Source organism: Lepeophtheirus salmonis, chromosome 6 (assembly GCF_016086655.4).
Source record: "Lepeophtheirus salmonis chromosome 6, UVic_Lsal_1.4, whole genome shotgun sequence".
NCBI classification, from domain to species: domain Eukaryota; kingdom Metazoa; phylum Arthropoda; class Copepoda; order Siphonostomatoida; family Caligidae; genus Lepeophtheirus; species Lepeophtheirus salmonis.
In genome coordinates, this window is record NC_052136.2 from 43,857,130 (window position 1) to 43,878,811 (window position 21,682).

Genomic DNA, 21,682 nt, shown 5'->3' on the forward strand with positions numbered 1-21,682 from the left:
AGCTCCAAAAAGTTTTCTGAGCAATTATAAGTTCATGTTTAGTTGAACCAGTGGTTACATGGGAATCGAGCTTTATATTTTTTTAAATTTTGTCAACATGCAAGACCATTGACACTCCAAGTACAATGCATATTTGCCTTCTAAATTACTGGAACATAAAAGTAAAAACCAAAATTACAGTTGATTTTATTTATTAGACCATCTACTTTGAGCATATTTCATGTTGCCTGGCTTACTGGCATAACGAAGTTTTATCTTTATAAAGTGATTTACCATCAACCAATTGCAGTATTACAATGCAAAATGTTTATTACCAAAGCAATCTATTGGTAAAATAATAAAAAAAATTATACTAAAACTGACATTAATTATAAATTTGTTAAATATACTTTTCTCATTTTTTATTTTTTTTGTAGCTTAAGGAATTTGAATTAGAGCTTGAATCTATACGAGAAAAAATACAAAATGTTAAAAAGGAGAAGGAAGAAATGAAGTCCACAAAATTCAACCTAGATGAGCTTCTAGAGTCAGTCAAAACAAGGTATGAAGAAGTGTCAAGTCAGCTTGATGAGTACATACAACAAAAGGGAGAAAAGGAACATATATACAAAGATAAATTGGCTAGAATTGAAGATAAATATTCTGGTAAAAAAAAATATTTTCATATTGGTAATAATTGTATGTAATTTTTTTTAATTATTCAGGGTTGAGAAATTCTATGGGAAATTTAAAAATAAGCGAAATACAAGCATTAAAGAATGTCAAGTTTAATCTACCCCTATTGAAACTCTGTCTTCAATGCATGAACTTGTATTCTATTAATGATGGGGAAAAAGGGCTCGAAACAGATCCCAAAAAGGTAAATTTATCAATTTATCATTAGGGGTGTGAAAATTATGAAAATACCTCTGAGTGTGAAAACTAAAAAGTCATCATTTTGAGAAAAAACATATCTAGAGGCAGCCGCAGGATTATATTTGGGGGGCTTAGTTTTTGACATTTTTTTATTACAAAAATTTCAAAAGTCAAATTTGATATATTATACATCGAAAAAAAAAAATCAAAATTAATTTTTTCCGAAAAATATAACAAAATCCATAGATATTCACAAAAAATAAATTTAAAAAAATTTCTGAATTCCAGAGATGTTTACACAATATTAAATTTTTTGGGGAAAAATTTCAAAAATAAAATTCAAATATTAAAATTTTCGGAAAAAAATTTCAAAACTTACAGTTGAAATATTAAATTTCAAAAAGCCAACTATTCCCAGAAAATAAATTTTTGGGTTCTTCCCGTGACTTGTTCCATTAAACATATTAAGTTCAGTACTTTATAAACACAGTCACTTTTATTTTTTTTATTTTTTTTTATCATTTCTTCTATTGGGAGTCCAAGGGATTGAAAGTTTTTAGTACAGGTCCCGAGAACTGATAAGCCGTGTGGGCATCCCTGCCATCTCTTAACAGTCCAAAAACTGGACTAGAGTAAAATGAATATATTGCTACTAAAAAGTACTAAAAAAGGCTCCCATACAAATCATCATCTTTCATGAGCACCTGTTTGAGTGATTACTCATACTTGGATGTTCTCTCTTCAAAAATTAAAAAAATAGAATTATACTTCTTTCATAAAAAACAAACAATGCTTATATTGATAAATAGAAATAATACCATACGTGTTTCAACTTAGAGTATGTCCAAAAATTGATAGTGTGTTTTTTTTTAAATCATGAAATAACCTAAACAAGTGATTTTTTTTGACGAAAAACTGTATTTACTTCCCGATATGACGACCTTTATGCTTAATAAATTTTTTATGCGTTTTCGTATCCTTTCATACAGATTTTTCAAAGTATCTCGAGAAATTTTTTCTCAAGCTTTTGTCGGTTTAAAATAAAATTCATCCTTTGAAGTTGCTGGCGCATTTTCATTGAGTTCCCTCTGGACCAAGGCTAACAAATTTTCAGTGACAGATAAATCAGGACTGACGGCAGACCATGTGCCTAGCCCCAGAAAGAATGCCACTTTTGGGCATTTTTGGAGTGGTGAGCAGGGGCACCATCCTGCTGGAAAATGGCCCTGGATGTGTCAGACAACATTTTCCTCTTCAAAGGATGTCCAGTTTCTTCAATACATGACAAAGCTGATATCAGACACTTGTTGAGGATCTCTGTCACGTAGTACTCGGCTGTCACAGTTTGGTTTCGTGGAATCAGGTGAAGGTATGCCACTGCCTAGTGGCTGATAACGGCCCAAACCTAAATTTTCAGAGGAAATATCACAGTTGGAGTGGGTTCCATATCTCCCTTATTTCTGCCCAAACTCGATCTGTTTGGGCATTTGGGGCATAAAATAGCTCAAATTGACTTTCATCACTGAACAAGATACATTTCCAGTTATCTGCAGTCCAGTATTTCCACTCACGACAGAATTGAAGGTGGGCCTTCCTTTGGTTTTCTGAAAGTTTGGGGTGCAGACGAGGTTTGTAAGGCAAAGCATTCAAAGAGTGCCTCAGGTAGTTGTGGACAGATGAATTGGATATTGGATAGCCCTTTGAAGTCATCTTGCTGCAAGTTTCCTTTTAGATTGCCTCTTTTTGGTCAAAGATTTTTAAATCCCCAGTTTGGGAACATTACTAATTTCTTTCTTCCTTCCTCGAACCTTCTCATGTGCAAGGGTTTGTCCATCCTTCCTTTTCTTACACCAATTCTCAGTGTTGCTGAGAGGAATCTGTAACCTTTGAGTAACGTCTCTCTGGCTTGATCCACCCTCTATCATGACAACAGCTTTGGCCCTGGTCTCCAAAGTGTGATCTATCAACTTTAGATATTGAATTTCAACTAACATCCTGTGATGTTTTCTGAGCCCTTTTATACTGATGCATGATACAATCATCGAATATTATTGCATCAGAAAAATTAAATATTGCCTAATGATTGTATCTGGCAAATTTCATTTTATTCCGACCAAAAAAAAATTTTTTTTTTAAATAAAACGGATATTTTTCATACCACCATAAATTTTTGGACATACTATATAATTTCGACAATTACACTTATTGTAGTTTAGCTTCAATAGTCAAAATCGAGGGGGAAAAAATAATAGGAGCGCTGATATCTTGTAGGTTATTAAGTTAAATGTAATAATTTAAAATTAAATGTTGCAGGGATTTTGACAATTTTCACATCTCTATTGAATTCCATTTATCCCTATAACAAATACGTATCCTAGTTGATATATGAGCTTTTGAATAGTTTATTTAAAGAGTTTGACAGCATTTTTTAGCACAAAAATATATATTTAAAGGCAAATATATAAATAATAGATCATTAATTTTCAAAAAATGCAAATTTTTTACATATACCTAGTGCTAAAAGACTAAAAGGTCATTTAAAAAGTTACAAATATAATTTTAGAAGGATTATAATTTTTTTTGTGTAGAAATCAACAAGAACAATGAGTCAATTAATTTGAATTTTGATTAAAATTCAACTTTAATAAAAAATGAAAAATCACATATGCTACAACAACAATATATAAAGTAATATGTATAATCTATAAAAATGATAGCACCGCTTTAAAAATGTTATTAAAATTACCGGTTTTCTTACCGGCATCCATTAAAAGTAAGATTTTTTATTGATTAATCCGAGTTAGGGATATGCAGCATAACCCAAAATTTATTTACCACTAACTGTCAACTAATTTGTACGTACGTAAGTACTCTTGACAAAACGATGTTCATAAATGTTGTCATCAACTATGACATCAATTCACATATATCTAGTATTGCAAGTATTAAAGATATTAATTGTGGAGAATTTTATACCCCTTCTAATCTCATGTCGGATATACTCCACATTACTTTTTTCTAACCTATGTTTTAACTAAGAGTTTAATAATTAAACAGCTACTGGATTTTCTGAAAAAAATACTTAATGATCCTAAATTTGTCGCAAATCTAATTGAAGTCCAACTGACGGATGATACACTAAGTATTTTTCAAAGGGAAATTTTTACTAGTCCGGACTGGGACGCCTCAACTGGTTACAAAATAGCGTATTTTCTTGGTCTGTTTATCAAATGGTCCTCAACTCTTTATGATTTGCTAAAAATCCGAAAAGTAAGATATTATATTTACGAGTTGACTCTTTGTTACTTTCCTTCCAAATCTTATTTTTAATAATTTTATAAGGTTAAGCGACCCAACCACAACGATCATGTTGTTAAAATTTAAGATTGGAATAGATCTCGGTAGAACGCAATACCTCGTCTTAAAATCATATTGCGTTATGTATTTCAATTTGCTCAGAAGTTTAAGTTCATTATGCATTTTTTATGTTTTGTGTTAGCTTGAAGTTGACATCTCAAAATTTAATGGCCTGTTACTGTGATGATATAAAATCTTCGAAATATATTTGATCTAAAGTAGCCTCTAACTTTTGCCGTAATCCTGGTGACTAACAAACAAACAGAATAAAAAACATAGTTTTTTTTTCATCTTCGTTGGCAGACGTAAAAATAAATATTCCAGATCAATAATTGGTTATCGTTGCAACCAATGACCTTAAATGTGATGTTTCATGGTATATTCTTATATATTTAAAATAAAGCAAAAATTGTTAAATCTATGAAGAATTTGCTAAATAAAAAATAAAATTGTAAATTATTATAGGGCATTGTACCATCTTTGAATTCTTTTTTTTTATTTCTATATCAATTATCTTTTTTAATAAACCTCTGCTTGGCTAATTTTTGAGTGCTGAATGACTACTTAAATGACCAAATAAGTATGAGCGTGTATGGCTAAAGCACAGCGCCTCATCTTAAAAAAGAAAAAAATAGAAAAGGGGAGTTCATAGCTAGTGATGAAAATCGTGTATAAAATGGGCCTGTAAAAAAATAGTAACGAGAATTAAATAATGTAACCCTAAAAATTTGAAAAATGATTTGGAGAAGATCAGTTAAATCAACTGTGATAAAAGAGGAGTGGGAAAAGGAAATAAACGAGGATTTTGTCAAGAATTATTCGGATATCGATCCTTAATTCTACTATGAATCCAACAGGGACTTACAATTATAATTTCACAAAAAAAGGCTACTTTTTATCTTTTATGAGAACACTCGAATGTTCTATCAGGCATTGAAAATAATTGAATCTATTTAGGAAAAGAGGTTCACATATTTCAATGGCAACAAATAATGAAAATAAAATGCTTTCTTCAGATGAAAAATAATTCCCAGGCAGCTACAAAATTCACACAATTTACATCACTACTTATAGCTATGTATAACTCCCTTTAGTAAACCCTGCAGTTAGTACACTGGCTAAAAAACTATGTTCAAAAGTAAAACGTATTTAGTTACATAATGAAAACATTAACGAATATAATAATTACTAAATTTTATTTAAAAAGCAAAACTAAACTTTTATGAATATAAAATATGAAAAAAAACAAATTTTAAAATCATCTTAACAACATAACTCTAGAGTTTCAACAAGACATAATTTGTTATTTTTATAGTTAAGATACCAAATTTTTTTTATTTTTATGTATACTTTTATGAAATATTCATTAGTTAATTTAAATTAGTATCCATCTATTTTGAGGAAGTTGCATGTCTTGTAGAAAAATAGTTTCAATTCTACATTTCTTCCTATTGAAAAAAAAATGAAAAATCCAAGAAAACAAAGGGAAAAACAAACTTCTAAGCTAAAAATGTAATTTTATTCTCTAAACTTTGATTAAAAATTTATAACTATAATAATAAATTCTAAAAAACATTATTAAGACAAATAAATAATTGGTTATAATTAGTTTTAATGCATTAGGAGTATATTGAAAAGTACTTATTATAAAATGGAGATTCAAAGAAATAAGAAGCATATTATTAATCTCAGGGTGTAGAGTATCCAAGTATACAAACTACTGGTTAAAGCAAAGTTAGTCCCTTTTTATTAGCCGACAACTAATAACTATGAACAAAGACAGTTCCAAGTAATTATGTATGTAAATTTTTCCATTAGATATCGATAAGAAAGAACCCAGACAATGAAAAATTGATAATAGCTTTCAAAATTATTAGAAAATGTCGAGAAAATCTAGATTTAGCATAAACATGTTATCAGGTATATTTATTATAGAAAGAGATGAAATAAGGCCGTGACTACAAAAATTCACAAATTAAAAAGTGTTTCGGAACATCCCAGGAAAGTAACAGAGGGGTTAAATAGCTCTCAAAAGTAATAGATGACTAGTATTTTTTAATAATATTATGTTTAAATGTAAATATCAAAAGGAAGTTGAACCCTATGTTGAAGAAGTAAATCGATTAAGTGTACTAATTGATGAGAAAGAGTTATTAAAGGATGAAACATATGAAAAGATTCAGACGACTCAAGACAAAATCAATGATGTTGAGGGAAAAATTAAAAAGATTCAAAGCTCATATGAACAACTTATGATTGAGTTAGACCGATGTTTGGAGAAGAAAAGTCTTGGAAATCTTGTATACGGTAATTTTTCCAGAATATTAACAATATTTTTTTTATAAACAAACTTTATAATAATGGGGTATTTATTTAGAAAACTTCAAGGGAGTCATTGAATTTTGGAGCAACATTTTGTCCAAGATTAAAGAAGATTTGATAACTTTATTGGGGGATGTTGCTTTTTATTCCATGGATATAGTTCTTTGTTCACCATTTACTTTAGATCAGAGGTAAAATTTAATGAATTACAGTGTCCAAAGACAAAATTGGTACAAAATATATCCCCTAAAATACCATATATGAAATACGGTCAATATTCTGTTAAAAGCAGGGTTGTAGTAGGGAGCTGCCCGGGTAACCACCCGGCCTTGGTATTTTAATATAAAAGCCCAGGTGGTTTTTTTACACAATAATTATAGTAGAGTGTTATTTTTTCATTCTTTGTTCAAAACTAACCGGGTTTTTTAGTTTCTCACTCCAGGTTTATTAATATTTTTTGTTACATTAAATAATTTGAGATATATTTTTAGAAAAAAAATATTTCCAATGTAATTAAGTATGAATTAAAAATCAAAAGCAGTTATTTCCGTCCTTAAAAACAAATATATTATTTTCTCATTTCGAAATTATAACATATTTTTTTAAATAAAAACATAAATAGTGAACATGTTTTAATGGCTTTTTTCCATGCTCACTTTGACTTCTTCTATACCAATAATAAATCAGAAAGGAATCATTAACTATATCCAAAGAGATGAAATAAATGTTGGAATATAAATGGGACGAATCCTCTGTGTTCCCTCATCATGTACAAGCTTTAGTACGGGTATTAAGTAGACATGGGCAATAATTGCTTTCACCCCCCACCCCTCCCAAGTTAGGTTAAACATGCATAGAATGTGTTTTTGCAAACAATACTGCTATCCATCAGGATTATTTCAACAATGTAAATAAGTTTCCTTTACTCAGCACATAAACATATTTTTTAGTCAACTAAGCATATTATGACAAGCTTCTAGGCTTACAACACCTAAAAATCGTTAAACTCCCTTTTTTAAACACCCCCTTTTTAATGAAAAACGCACCTGGGTTGAACATTTTTTATTCGGATTTCAATAAAATTTGGTATGTCAAATAAACTATAATTTTGTAAACACAAAAATAATATTTCAGATCTGTTACTTAATCCATCTACGAGGTTTGAGCTCTTTTTAAGGATGAATTTATTATAAATGGTCATAAAAATTATTGATGATCCCTTCATCTTCAAGTCCAATTGAAAAAATAGGGGTTGAGGCTTACTGTAAGATCCTAAAGTTAATCATTTGTCTATTAGGTTCAAGTATCATTTTCTCGACTTGTCGTTAAGCTAGAGAGCTCGTGCTTTTTTTTTTTTTTTTTTTTGCAACTAATTTTATTCTTTTATTTATCAAAATATTAATTAATTTCAATTATTCAACCTTTGTTAGTTATTGAATTAGAAAGTGTTCATATTTGAATGGACCATTCGGTATATGGCTTCATTAGATGAGTGGTTTACATAGTTCAATTCAAACGCAAGGGTCTTTAAGACAATTTCGTATCAAATTCACTATGAAAAAGAGCTCAGAGATTGATAGAATTACAGATCTGAAATATCACGCTCTGAGCTCTTTTTCATCGTGAATTTTTAGTGAAAATAAATGTAAAGTGCTTATTATATGCAGACGATCCTTACCTTATTTGTAGCTTGAAAACAAGGAAAACTGGCATATTCCATCTCCTGCGCCATTTATGTCATTCAGATTGTCAAAAATATTTCGGGTCCATTCATCAACATCGAGAAGACTAGAATCTTACCCAACTGCGACGACTATCTTAAGACATATGATGGTCTTAGCGGATTATATTTTGTAAGTCTTTCTCACTTCTAGAGATTAAAGTTTCTGGCTGGAGTGCTAATGCTGAGAGAAGGAATGAGTTACAAATTTATCTTCTATAGAGAAAAGTTTCTGATTTTTCAGATATACCACCACTCACTAGGAGTTGACTTCGTACCTAAATACTATCAACACGTCATGAGTTTTGTCTGGGAGTTTAATTCGTTTTAGAGGGGTTTAAAGTTAATTTTCATATTTATATTAAGTTAAAAATGTTAATTAAGAATTAATATCAATTTCTGCTGTAGTAGTATATATACACCTTTGTGTGTTAGTGTTCGGTGTCGTATGTATGTATTGTTTTGTAATGCGTACCATATCTGTACTATCATATAATGTATGTATGTACTATGGTAAACAGCAATACATTCTTACTAACTGACCCCACTCACTAGATATGAAATATTGTAGGCCTGGGATATCAATATCCTTCCAAAAACATTCCATCTGCTGAGATATGTGCCTTGTTCAAAGATGATATGTGAGAGGATATATAAATTAAGGGAAGATTTAGTATGGGGGCATGCAAGAGCATACATTTCACGGCTGAGGATTAATGCCCCAACAACTCCCTGGGGTCTTGGTTCTACGCAAAGAGAAGGTATGTGGAAGGCACTTAATCCCTCATGGTTAAAACAACTCCGACACTGTCGATTTTTTGGGCATTTAAAATCTTTTTTTTTTTCCAACGGATTGGTTTTCAATTTACTGTGCAGATCAGTATGAGTCCATCTGAAATGTAGGGAGTAGTGAAAAGATCAGGTCATCATTAGAGGAAGATGTACTAGGTTTGGAGCTCTATCATTGAGAATGTCCTTCTTTTACTAGGTTGAAACGAAACCCCTTAATTATAATCCTTGACTGAGCAGTAGGAGTGAGTTCCTTAGTAATGCAGGGTATAGCCGCCTGTGTTGAATAAATTTTTAATATCCTACAGAAAACGGCTAAAAATGCATTACCTTAAAAGTAATTCCTAATAAAGAGATAAAGCAAGCTTCGACTGTTAGTATTGGTCGTATAGAGAAGGTCCCTTCATCAATCACAAGCCGAAGGTTTGAAGGGCTTGGTATTAGTGATGGCACGGGACATGCAGATCCATACGTCATTTTGAAGACCCCATTCATAGACACATGTCAAAAATGGCTGAGATAAAGACTAGGGACGTCTTGTATTTTTTTCATATAAGTCTTGGGAAGATCCTAAATAGAAAATTCGTTATTTTCGTCAAAAAGAATTGGAGAACTCTTTTTATAAGCTAAAAAGTGAGAGGTAATCTTCAAAGTGCAAGGTATAATATACGCAGTGAAGCACAAGAACCAGGAACTTCCTTTTTGGCTTTGTGATTACGTGTCTGAAGCGATATTAATTATTGGTTCCCTCTCCATCGAAGGGAAATTCTAAGAACCAATGGGAATACAAATATGAATGTACTTTACTAATGTTTACTTTTCAGAACTCGGTCGAGAACCTCACTTCTTGATCTGGTAAACTATGTACCAGTTTTTCTTTATTCTTTTCTTCCTTCATTATTGTAATTAAGCCTATAATATATCAAATTCTTCAATTGACGTATCTGTACTTTAATTCGTATAGTTTTTATTTTGGCATTGTATGTTTTCTGTATTGGATTACAAAGTTATAAGATTTTTGACTGATGTAGTATGTTTAAAATGGACATTTTGCTTAAAGACATTTATTCTAAAACTATTTTGTATCAAGAGTATTTTTCTTTAATATTATAAGTAAATAAATGAGTTTAATATGGTGTTATTTTTTATGTATGGTTAAAACAGATGTTTCCTTGAGTTTTTTTTATCAATATATGTAATGTATATTACTATTTAGATAATTCTATGGTTGTTTCTTTTAGTGTAATAATGGAATTATGCCCCAAAAAAGCAATCCATAGTACAAAAATCTTATAATGTAATTTAGTAATAATGTTTGGCAAAAGTTAAAAGGAATCGTCAATTTTTACCAATAATAAACAATAGTGAATTATAAACCTCCTTTATTCATGTATTAGTGTCCAACATTTTCAGGGTGAAAAGCTTAAAGGCAAAACAGTTGATGACATAATGTTCTTTGCAGAAATAGTTTAAGGGTAAAACACCTAGCTTCAACCAAAACAGGACATGTTTGTGTTAACATACTCATATGTTCCCTTGAGCATCTTACAGAAACTGAGAAAGACATGGAGTGTATCAAGGCTCCTCGAGGTGTGATCAATAGGGAGTCAAATAAATAATCTTATTTAATAATTTCTGCGGTCCTTTCCAGAATCTCATACAAATAGACATCATCATACCACTAAGGTAACTTTAGTAAACTCCATCAATGAGGAAATGTACAAAATGAACAGTGGTCCTTTAAAGAAGGCCTACGGTTCTTTCAGAAGCAGAATTGAAAAGTTTATTGAGTATTGAAGGAAATTATTTAACCTTTAGTTAGTGAACACTTTTTTATATGTAGTAGTGAAGTATGTAAAATGTGTCCCCAAATGGTAAACGAACTATATTTTTTTGAAGTAATCTTAATAACTTTAGTTCCCTCTATCTGCAGGATATAATTTGGAATTATCATAGTTAAAATATTATAATTTTTCTAAATAAAAAAATGCTATGAAAATACTAATGACTTGTAACGAACTTTAGGTCCAAAAAATGTACTGATAAATTTTGATAAGATTGAGTATTATAATATATAGAATATTTGCAAATTTAAATAACTACAAAGAAAAATGCAGGTATGAACCTGCATTTTTTAAGGATTTTTCATAAAAAAACTATTTAGTTCAGATCATATAAGTTATTTTTTTATTTAATGAATCAATCTTATAAAATTTGGGTTATAGAATGTCTCAGTTCACTAACAAAGGGTTAAATTGAGCTGGTCTCAGAACATAATTAGCTGATTATTGCTTGTTTTTCAAATAAAATCTATAAAATGATGAGTTTTTGTGAGATAGTTTTTCGTGCCAATTTCGTCACAGGACCCTATATATTTCGAACACTTTCTTAACAAATTAATTGTTGTTATAGGGATCGACTCCGACGTTCTTTTGAAGAAAAAGCCATAAAGCTAGAAATATTATTTTCTCAAAATTACCTTCAACAGCTTTTGGAACCCAATACTACTTTATGCTGGTCGCATTTCATTCATGCACGCGACGAATTTTCTCTATCCAAACTCTGCACTATCAAATCAAATTTACAGTAAATTTAAGGCTTGTTCAAACGGAAACGTTTTCAAAAACTTAAATAATTATCTGTTGTGGCGTTGCATCTGCACGTTTTGTTATACAAGTTGTAACTTGTTGAAGAAAAACGTCCAAATTAAGGGGATGTACTCATGATTATAGGCCAAATGAGCTCATTTTTCCATATCGAATTATAAAACTCGGATAAAGTAGATTGTTTTTTTGTACTTTTTGAATCCGACTAAATTAAATACAATATTATTTTACTAGCGTTTCCGTTTGGGCGAGATCTTTCTTACCACAAAGTCTGACAATTATAAGTTATATTTTTTTCTCTCATAGTTGGTCTTACATTTTTAATCTGAACGACGAGGGCTATCAAATACTCCTCAGTGCGGAAAAAGATAAAAAAATTGAGTATATTCGTTATGGATCCAAGGGATATCTAAATAAATTGGAAAATGCCGTGGTCGGAGGATTTTTAACAATCATCGAGGATGTTTCAAGTTATGACTATAGATTAAAAAATATTTTGACCAAGAACTTAATAACGAAAAAAAATGATAGTGGAAAAGGTTTGTATGATTAATCATGGATTACATAAAATGGTTATAAATTATTTATTTAGCAGTTATATTCAGAAGTAATGTTAATTTTTAAATTTCGCATGCAACTTATATTTGTTACGCTAGATTTTTCATTTTATCTTAGTATAATTGAAAAAGAACTTATATTTATTGTTTAAAGCTAAATAATATATTTGGGTTCCATTTTGATGATTGGGCTTTAGTTTCGATATCAGAGCCCATGATTTATGAACAGTTATGAGCCTTTTTAGCAAATCAGTATCATCATTGACGTCTGTCAACTGCTCATGCAACGATTCTTTTCTTTTTCAAAATTAAACAGTTTCGGAACATACTTCTATTACTCTCGTGTCATGTCCAAAACATTCGAAAAAAATTCATGGGACGAGATAACCTATATGTAAATATACTTAGCAACTTCTCTGATAGTCATTCAACATCTTACACAAAATTTCATGCAAATTCTTTTAACCATATTTTCCAATAGCAAAAATCGTAGAACACAAAAAATGCTTCCAACCATTATGCCTTTTTTTAAACAAACAATACATATTATAAAGCTTTAAACAATAAATATATGTTCTTTTTCAAATGTACTAGTACTAAAAAAATCTAGCATACCAAATACACTTTGCCTGCAAAATTTGAAAAGTCACCTTATTGTTTGAACACGCCTTGTATATAAATCACATAACCTTTTTCAGGGTTATCTGCAGGATCACTTTTGGAGGGGGATTGGTAATAACTAAATATATATACATATATATATACCACATGAAAATTTAATTATCACACACTTTAGGTTGAAGACACTGTTTTGTACTTATCTCTTAGATACCTTCAAATCGGTAAAAAGAAGAGGTTGAAAAGTGACTGCCTTGTGCAGGTGATCTCTTTATCCAGATTTATAATTTGGTAATAATTCAAAATGATAAAGATTTTGATTTAAGTGACATTCTTAAAACAGGTAGAGGTTAGACTACATTTGAATGTATTACTAGGCACTTGATATTTTGACATATCGTGCTACAAAAAACATAAAAATGATATTTAATTCTCTATGAAGCTTCATGTCGAACATACCTTAATATAATAGATTAGCTCTAATTGGGACAATTTCTTATTTTGTCAATGCGCACTCATATGATGTAATCCAGAGATTCGATTTTTTTACTTAACTTTTTGAACAAAAATGGATCATTTTTCCAATATTTACCTTAAATATACCAACAATTTTTAGGGTTCCTTGTTTCAATGCCGTTAAAACAGCAGGTTGATAGCTTGACGATAACTATAAAGCAAATTAAACATAAATTTCCAAAAATAATAATTGAAATTTTAATGAATTGAAATCAGTTTCACCAGTTTAAGAGATACCTGGTAAAAAATACTTTTTATTATATTTAGTTATACCGGATTATTGAAGAGAAAAGTTTGTGATAAAAATAAAGAAAAACTGATGTTATCATTTTTTTTCAAACTCTGTTCATTCTTTGATAGATCGTGAAGACATAAACAACTCCTTATGGAAAAAAATTCCCTATAAGGGAAAATTATAGTAATACAATTACTCGGTCTGACCCAGGAATTGTTTTTGAAGTCCATATACGTTAAGTACAATTCCTTCTCTAGGAACAACCAAGGTACAAAACTACGCATATATAGTTCAAGAGAATAATTTTCTTCCATGTGGATTCTATGTTGAGCTCCGTCGTTTCACAAAATTGAATTTTACAACATTTTCCCTTACAATAATGCTATATTAAATTTTTCAGATTATCTTATGCAGTGCTGTAATTTATTCTCTTTCTTCCCCCAAATCATTAAAAACAGCTGATGTTATCATGGGTCTTAATTAAATAGTACTATAAGTCCCGCCTTCTCTTTTACGTAATTTATGGATTAATTAATTAATTCTTCTACATTAGCTTACATTTGTCAATTCAATATTCTAATGTCTTAGTTCTAGAACAATGGATAAATATAGGAGAGAATAGAGTGGAATATTCCAACGACTTCAAACTTTATCTTATTTCATCCTCATCTTCGATAATAAAAGAATACCAAAGCAAATGTCAGCTGTTAAATTTTCAGTTGGCATCCAATATGCTCACCTCAATATTCAGTGACACCATTCTCTCACAAAAAAATGCTAAAGAAAAATTGAAGCTTGACAATGTTGTTAATCAAATGATACGAACGACTAAATCCATAGAAGACCTTACCGATGAATTACTATCTTCTCTAGACATTGAAAAAAGCATACTTGATGTTCCAGGATTAGGAAATAAGCTCATGGAGAATGAGAAGGAATTCAGTAGACTACGATGTTTATATGATAATTTGGAGATGTTTCAAAGAAAACTGAATAATAGTACAGACGATGACCATTCATTAAGACTAGCAAAGAAGTGTAGCATTATTTTTGAAGTTATACGTAAACTTACATATTTAGATAATTACGACATAACACTCAAAAAGTTTTTAAGCATAATCAAAGTCTCACTTATGAATAAAGAACATCAGGATCGAATACCTATACCAGAGGTCTTAAATCAATTACGATCAATGTTTTCTGATAGAGCACACTATTCAATCTTTGTTTTTTGGTTATATTTCTATCTGAATTTCAATGGCAGTAATATGAATGTTCTCAAATTAATTGAGGAACTCATGAATGGTCAGTGTAGTGGATTCTTTGATGAAGCCATATCAATATTTTGTGATTTCTTTTCCGAAGAAAAAGCTGGTAATAATATATTTTTACATTATTTATAAAAATATATATATATACTTTTTTTCTTATAGATTTAATATTGGATGTCAATAAGAATAAGCTTTTTTTCAACTTACTTCCTCAGCCCTGGTTATCTCGTCTAAATCCTTTTCAAATCTTTGTTTTAAAAACTATTGGACAACCTGATCGAGTAATTGATTTGGCTCAAGAGTTTTCAAATAACTTTGACATAGATTCAACATTCGTTGATGTTCTTGAGTCTGACTTTGGTCAGTTTCCTTCTTCAATGTCGAATAAAGCAATTGTTTTATCAACAAATGATGAAGAAAGTGAGGAAGAAATACGATTGATAAATAAATTCTCTGGCCGTCAAAAAATAAATTCCATTTTTATCTCATTCGATGAGGGTGTAAGTGATTGATTTTCTTTCTTAGTAAATTACATGTTTTAAAAATTAAGCTCTGATATAACCCAACAAATATTCTACCAACATATAGTGATCTACAATGTTAGTAGAGAGTAGCGCAACGTCGTCTACGAGCTAATTGTTATTGCACGGTTTTTTTACAGATATACCAGGTTGCAGAAAAGTCTAGAACGCATGAATTAAACAATGATACTGATATTCAAAATAGTTTATAAATACAACTTGTACTACGGATAATCTTTAATATTACCAAAATGGGTTGTAATATCATCCTATAGGGGTGGTAAAATTGCGGTGGTTTTGATGTAGGCCTCTAACATGATATTCCACTGCTTACTGACAGATTCTTTCAAGGACTCTTTTTTTGGGTGTCGGATTCTGCAAGCCTGGGATTCTAATTACCACAACATATTATAGTCCTAGAGATTCAGATCTGGTGATTGGTGTGTTCAAGAGTTCCACCAAAAAACTGGACCAGAACTGATGGTTCATTTTTTCACCATATGTGATGTTAGGAGTGGTACTTTTTAGGGCCCTTGAGGGACACATACACCCTCTTAGATGCGCCTTGACACGCTGGACCTTGATACATTAACGTCCATGTCCATCTCTGTCATGGAGAGATCTGGCTGCTCTTTAAAGTTTTGACCAAAGCTTCAATAAGCAATTTTTTGAGACACCCACTCCTTTTGGCTTCTCTAAGATTATAAACCATTTCTAGGCACTTTTTGACAATGTAGAAGGTTGCATTTGATGCATATTTGGCCGTAATAACTGCTCTCGGGACTTTACAGGCACAAGAAAAGCTGTGATTTTTCGCTTTTGAATCTAACGTTAACAAAAAGGGGAGAGCCTGGGTTCACTTGGTTAGAAAAAAGAATCAAACTTTAGTAATATAAGCTCTGTCACTAAGTCCGTTTTTTTAATCAAACCTCTTACGAGACCCAATTGCCAAGCGTTATTTGGATATGAGTTGATTATTATATGTAGAGGAGAACCGTTTGAGTTCCTGAACTTGCAGATTTTAAAAGTTAGATCCATACAAAAGAAAAGCTATTTGGATACATTTAATAACAAATTATATTATATTTGAGCAACAATAAAAAGGTAACGCTTGTGATATTTCTTTCCTCAATGTGGCCCTCCTCCAGCTCTGTCATCGACCTTCCGGACTGTGCAATTTTGTGGCATTTTGGAGAATAACATAACCCGTACCTCTCATACAAATTTGGATGCGCGACGAGTTTTTAGCATTACAACGTGTTATCCAACTGATACCGCCTTTCATGTCAAATGCAAGCATTTTTTTTGCTGGCGTGTCGAGATTGTTGTTACTTGTGAAGTAGTAAATTTTGTATAAAAAAAGCTAAACATAGTATACAAAAATTGGTTTTCAGTTAGGTTTTCTAGAGTTCCAAAAAAAAAAAATCACGTTAATTTAGTTATGCAGCAGCAAGGTTTGGGTTCCCACTCTGTAGTTAGAATTTTTTTGCTCCTAAATTTTAGTATTTGAATTTTTTTTATCTTTTTTTACAATCAAGAGGGAATTTTATTTATTTTCCAATTTAGAAAATTTGAAGTAGTTGGTAAAATACATATACTTATATTAAGCAATACTTTGCTTTGCATTTTAAGATTAGATCACTGATATCAATAATCTAGCATCCAAAAGTTTGGCATACTTTTGTAAGCTCTATGCGAGTGTAAGGTATTGAAATATTTGCAAGCAATTTATTAAACTAACAATAAATTAAATTTACCTAATTATTATCCTTAAAAACTAATAGATGTTTATTTAGATACAAGTCATTTCCGATGCAATGATAAAAGCACAAAAACTTGGCAAATGGATAATAATAACGGACTATAGGAGTGATAATTTTGAAGACTTGAAGAAACTGATAGCAAGAAATAATTTTCAAGTTCATAAGGATTTTAAACTTTGGATACTCAACTATAAACGACAGGTTGGATTTTTTACGAATGTACTATTTTATAATATTGTGAACTCTAAGCATTTACGTAGATGTAAATTGTGTGTGGTAGGCAATCTCAGCAGTATATTAATTTAAAAAAGCTGTGATTCTTATTTTTTTTTATTCATGGGGAGAGAGCATCAAAGTATAAAAAAATTAGAGTCTCTGTGCTCCTTAACAAAAATTGTGAAAATGAGTGCTTTCGACGTGCCCAAATTACTTACTTCCCTTGAATACATCAAAAACGATTTTGTAACCTTGGAAGTCAGCTTATTTGCTGTCAACATAATGCTATGAATATAAGAGATATCCTTCTCATGCTCTTGAAGTAAAAAATTATAACCGGTTGATGAAAGAATATTTTGTATTATTAATTGAGGGTGACAACTATTTTTGTTTCGTAGGTCCTTATTCAGTCTTAGGACTTGCTCTTTTGATCCTTGAGACATGTCTTTTGAACTTTTACTAGAAATGTAGATTGCTTATTAAAGAAAATAAGAAATACAATATTTTCAAACAGTAAGGTGACTTTTCAAATTTCGTGCCCAACGTACATTTGGTATTCTCCATTTTTTTAGAACACTCACCACGAACATGTATTTAATATTTCAGCTATAACATATGTTTGTTTGTATGTGAAAGGTGTAACATTTGAAGTATTTTGTATGAGCGGCGATTTTATGCTAATTAATATATGGATAAAAGAACTTGCATCAAATATTAAGTAAAAAATGAAATAAAGTTCTCCAAAACATTAGAAATTTTGATCGTGGAGAAGTAATACTAAGAAAACGTCTAGAATTGTGGAAAAACAATTCATTGTTTTTATATCACGAAAATATCCCTATTTTCGTACCCTTGCTTGCGAGAGATTTTTTGTGCCAAAAACAACACCACTATCAAACCTAAGCCACCATATGGACCAGATTTGGCCCCATGTGACTTTTTCTTATTCCTATGCAAGGACCGAGATTTAGCAACGATTGAGGATATAAAAACAGTATCGCTGAAAATCTTATGGATATACGGAAAAGTGCTTATATGAAGTGCTTCAAGGATTTCAAAAAGCGTTGCGACAAGTGTATTGTATCTGAGGGCGATTACTCTGAAGGAGACAACATAAATATTGATGAATAAATAAACATTTTCTCCTAAAATATAAAGTCACCATCCTTTTTGCATACAGCTCGTTTGAGATATGTTTTAAGATAATTATACTGCCCTCAGTTTGAAAATCCTATGATCCATTTAATGATATATTTGTTGTTTTTTTTGCATTGGCTCCAGAGAAAAAATGGAATTTTCTAAATTTGCTTCCATTAATAAATAACTCATCAACTATGTTGCTGAGCAAGAAAAGTAAGATGACGTAATCCCCACTAATTACCTATATAATTACTCTAAATAGCCTTTATAATAAATAAAAAATGAAGTGTATACAGGAAATACATACGAAGATATTTTATTTTTTCTCAGTTATATAATTTGTTTTTTTTTATAGATAAATAATTTAAAAAGGGAAATACAGCATCAATTATGTGACGAGGGATCGATTTCACCTTCTTTAGGGGCCGATAAGTGGGAATAAACTGGACCGTGGGACTCGGTCGTAAATAAGAACATATGTTTCGTGGTCTTTTCGTGCAACTTAAGAAATATGAGAATTATCCTTTATCTACTGAGGGTAACCCTGACGATTTGTTGGTGGAGTTATTAGTGTAATCCTTTTTGGACTCTGATAAATATTTAGGATTAATATCGGCGTAGTTCATCCTATATCCTTGTTAGTTACGGATTTGTGTTTATTTCTTTCACAACTAATCTAATACTACGTAATGACAGCCACGCTCCTCCGATATATATTTTTTTAAATTGTCTTTTTTGCTTTATTTTGTTTTTATATAGCTAAAATGCTTAGAGTTTACAAATTTATGTATGTCCTGACGACTTTTTTTTATGCAATCTTAGATACCCAAAGAGATTTGGAGAGAATGCTTAGTCATAAATCAATCTCCTCCAGACACTTTTCATCAACGATTTACATCTTTGTTAGTAAATGGCATATCAGATGAGGAATTTATGACCCTCCCACATTCTGAATCAGATCCAGAAAGTGGTTTTGGCAAAATGCTGGACATTTTTTTTCGTCTAGCTTTATTTCATTCATGTATAATTGAGCGGATAAAATATGGCCCAAGGGGAGGATGGAATATTCCCTACAAATTCAATCAATCTCACTTCCGCATAGTAACTGAGCTTTTTAAGGTAATTATATAATACATTTATAATAATTAAGTTTTAAATAATATTTTCCTTATTCATTCATAAAATAGACTCATTTTATAAGACTTCCATTTGAGCATAATCGTGATCAATGCTTAAGAGCAATTATAATAGATTGTTTCTATAAGCAATATCTATCAGATGAACGAGATTTTAATCTTCTGTCAACAATGTTCCATACTTTGATGAGTACAAGCCAAATTAATTTGAAGAAAATTTCCTCCGTATCTGACATGGTTGAAGTAGCAAAGGTATTATAGTATTATTTCATGAAGAATGGTTTGTTATTTTTTTTTGACAAATCCTACTATTGAGAAAATATTTATAAAAAGATTTTTCTCAAATGAAAATGAAGCCAATGTCTTTCAAAATTCTATGCTTATTTTAATAAGAGTGCGAGTTGTCGGCTGTCGGGGCTGAATCGAATAAAATGTTATTTCTTTATTTATACCTATTACTAAATAAAGGGAGTATACCCTTACCATGTCGCTCCCGTCATTTGTTGAAGTCAAATTTGACAAGATTTGTCTGTTAGACCATATACAGGGGGCTCCCCTTATTGCAATTTTTGGGAAAAAGAAACATCTGTGTAGTACGTGGACTTTTTTTTGTTACTAATTATTTATTATTTTTCCTTTTTTTCATTAGAATGGTTAGGATATTAAAAGCATTATATTCATCATAAATTATTTAAGATAATGTAAGTCAGTCAGGATCCTAATAAAATATTTATAAAAATTAATCCTAATGAAGTTGATTTTTAATCTGGTAATTTAAATACTGCAAAAATTAAATTTTGGAGCTTTACCTATTTTTATTCAGCGAGCTTTTTCATTGCAAGTTTGTAAAATAAGTTAAGTAAAAGTTTTTAGTCTTTAAATCAAAACCAATACATACAAGACTCTCTCCCTTCTTCTCGTGCAGAATTATACACGTCTATTATGTAAAATAGGGATAATATGAATAAACTCATTATGAACCACAAACATTCTTTTTTAATTCATTATAAAGTTTTTTTATAATTTATTGTCATAATTTTAAAAAAAACCACGATATTGATGGAGTATCCCCCATTATACGGGGGAGGGGAGAATAATTATATATACCGCAGAGTGTTTGAAACCACGATACGTGGGGACTTCCTGTATATAAAACGGAATTTGGCCATTTTTTCTACATGCAATTAATGTTGACTTATTTAATGTCTATTCGTATTTAACCTCGATAAATAAGTGGATCAAAAAAGAAAAGAAAAAAAACCCCAATATTGCTTCTTAACATACAATTTTACAGACAATGACCATTTTTTATGTGAATTATTATTTTTTTTCTTACACAAAGGTTGTGTCAAACATAAAAAATGGGAAACCATACTCAAGGAATTCAAATTACCTTCAAGTTCTATTTCATGCTATGAAAAGTCCGGGGCTTAACAAAGAAAATACATTTATAATTATTTTTATTTGTTTGATAAAGTAGAGTCCCCTAAACACTTTTCACTCCATTGCTTAGATTAAACGGCATTTTCTCCCATCACAAAACAGTGTAAAATACAAACACAAAATTGTTTTTGACCCATTGTTTGGAAATAACAAAAGTAGCATCAACCTTAGCACAATAACTCACAAACTAAAGAATAGATTTTCCTAAAATTTTGACAGCTGTCTTTTAAAGGTTAGTACACACTCAGAATGAGGTGAATTAAAACGAAGTAGACCCATATATTGAATATGGAATATAAAAGATATTTGATAAAAGTATTATTTTGCTGACTTGTTATATCTTTATTAAAGAATGCTCAATATATAAAATACGTTTTCTGTTCCTCCCAGTTTTATTTTCTGTCCAACTTAAGGATACCTTTTTAATACAATAATATTTTTGAAATGAGGGATTGAATTGAATTAAAACATTAGTATAATACATTATTTATAGAATTAACACGTCTTATTTTTGATACATGGATTAAAAAATGTACCAGAATAAAAAAATAATAGTTTTTTTAATTCTTTAAAACATAAGTTAAATTTAGTTTTTTATTCCTTCATTTCATGACCAT

The 21,682-nt window shown here is 30.4% G+C and overlaps 2 protein-coding genes across 2 annotated transcripts in view; both read left to right on the forward strand.

Annotated features, from left to right (window-relative positions):
• Window positions 1-686, forward strand: part of LOC121120052 (dynein axonemal heavy chain 12) — an 81,586-nt gene extending 80,900 nt beyond the window's left edge. Inside the window, exon 25 of the mRNA XM_071889358.1 lies at window positions 417-686. Coding sequence (XP_071745459.1) covers window positions 417-686 — 270 coding nt within the window. The remainder of the gene's footprint in view (window positions 1-416) is intronic.
• Window positions 687-717: 31 nt separating this feature from the next.
• LOC121120813 (dynein axonemal heavy chain 1) overlaps window positions 718-21,682 on the forward strand; it is a 31,095-nt gene continuing 10,130 nt past the window's right edge. The window contains exons 1-11 of the mRNA XM_040715687.2: window positions 718-859; window positions 3,913-4,125; window positions 6,303-6,519; window positions 6,590-6,725; window positions 11,456-11,629; window positions 11,956-12,188; window positions 14,164-14,949; window positions 15,009-15,346; window positions 17,164-17,331; window positions 19,309-19,605; window positions 19,674-19,874. Of these exons, the coding sequence (XP_040571621.2) occupies window positions 719-859; window positions 3,913-4,125; window positions 6,303-6,519; window positions 6,590-6,725; window positions 11,456-11,629; window positions 11,956-12,188; window positions 14,164-14,949; window positions 15,009-15,346; window positions 17,164-17,331; window positions 19,309-19,605; window positions 19,674-19,874 (2,904 nt within the window). The 5' untranslated portion in view covers window position 718. The remainder of the gene's footprint in view (window positions 860-3,912; window positions 4,126-6,302; window positions 6,520-6,589; window positions 6,726-11,455; window positions 11,630-11,955; window positions 12,189-14,163; window positions 14,950-15,008; window positions 15,347-17,163; window positions 17,332-19,308; window positions 19,606-19,673; window positions 19,875-21,682) is intronic.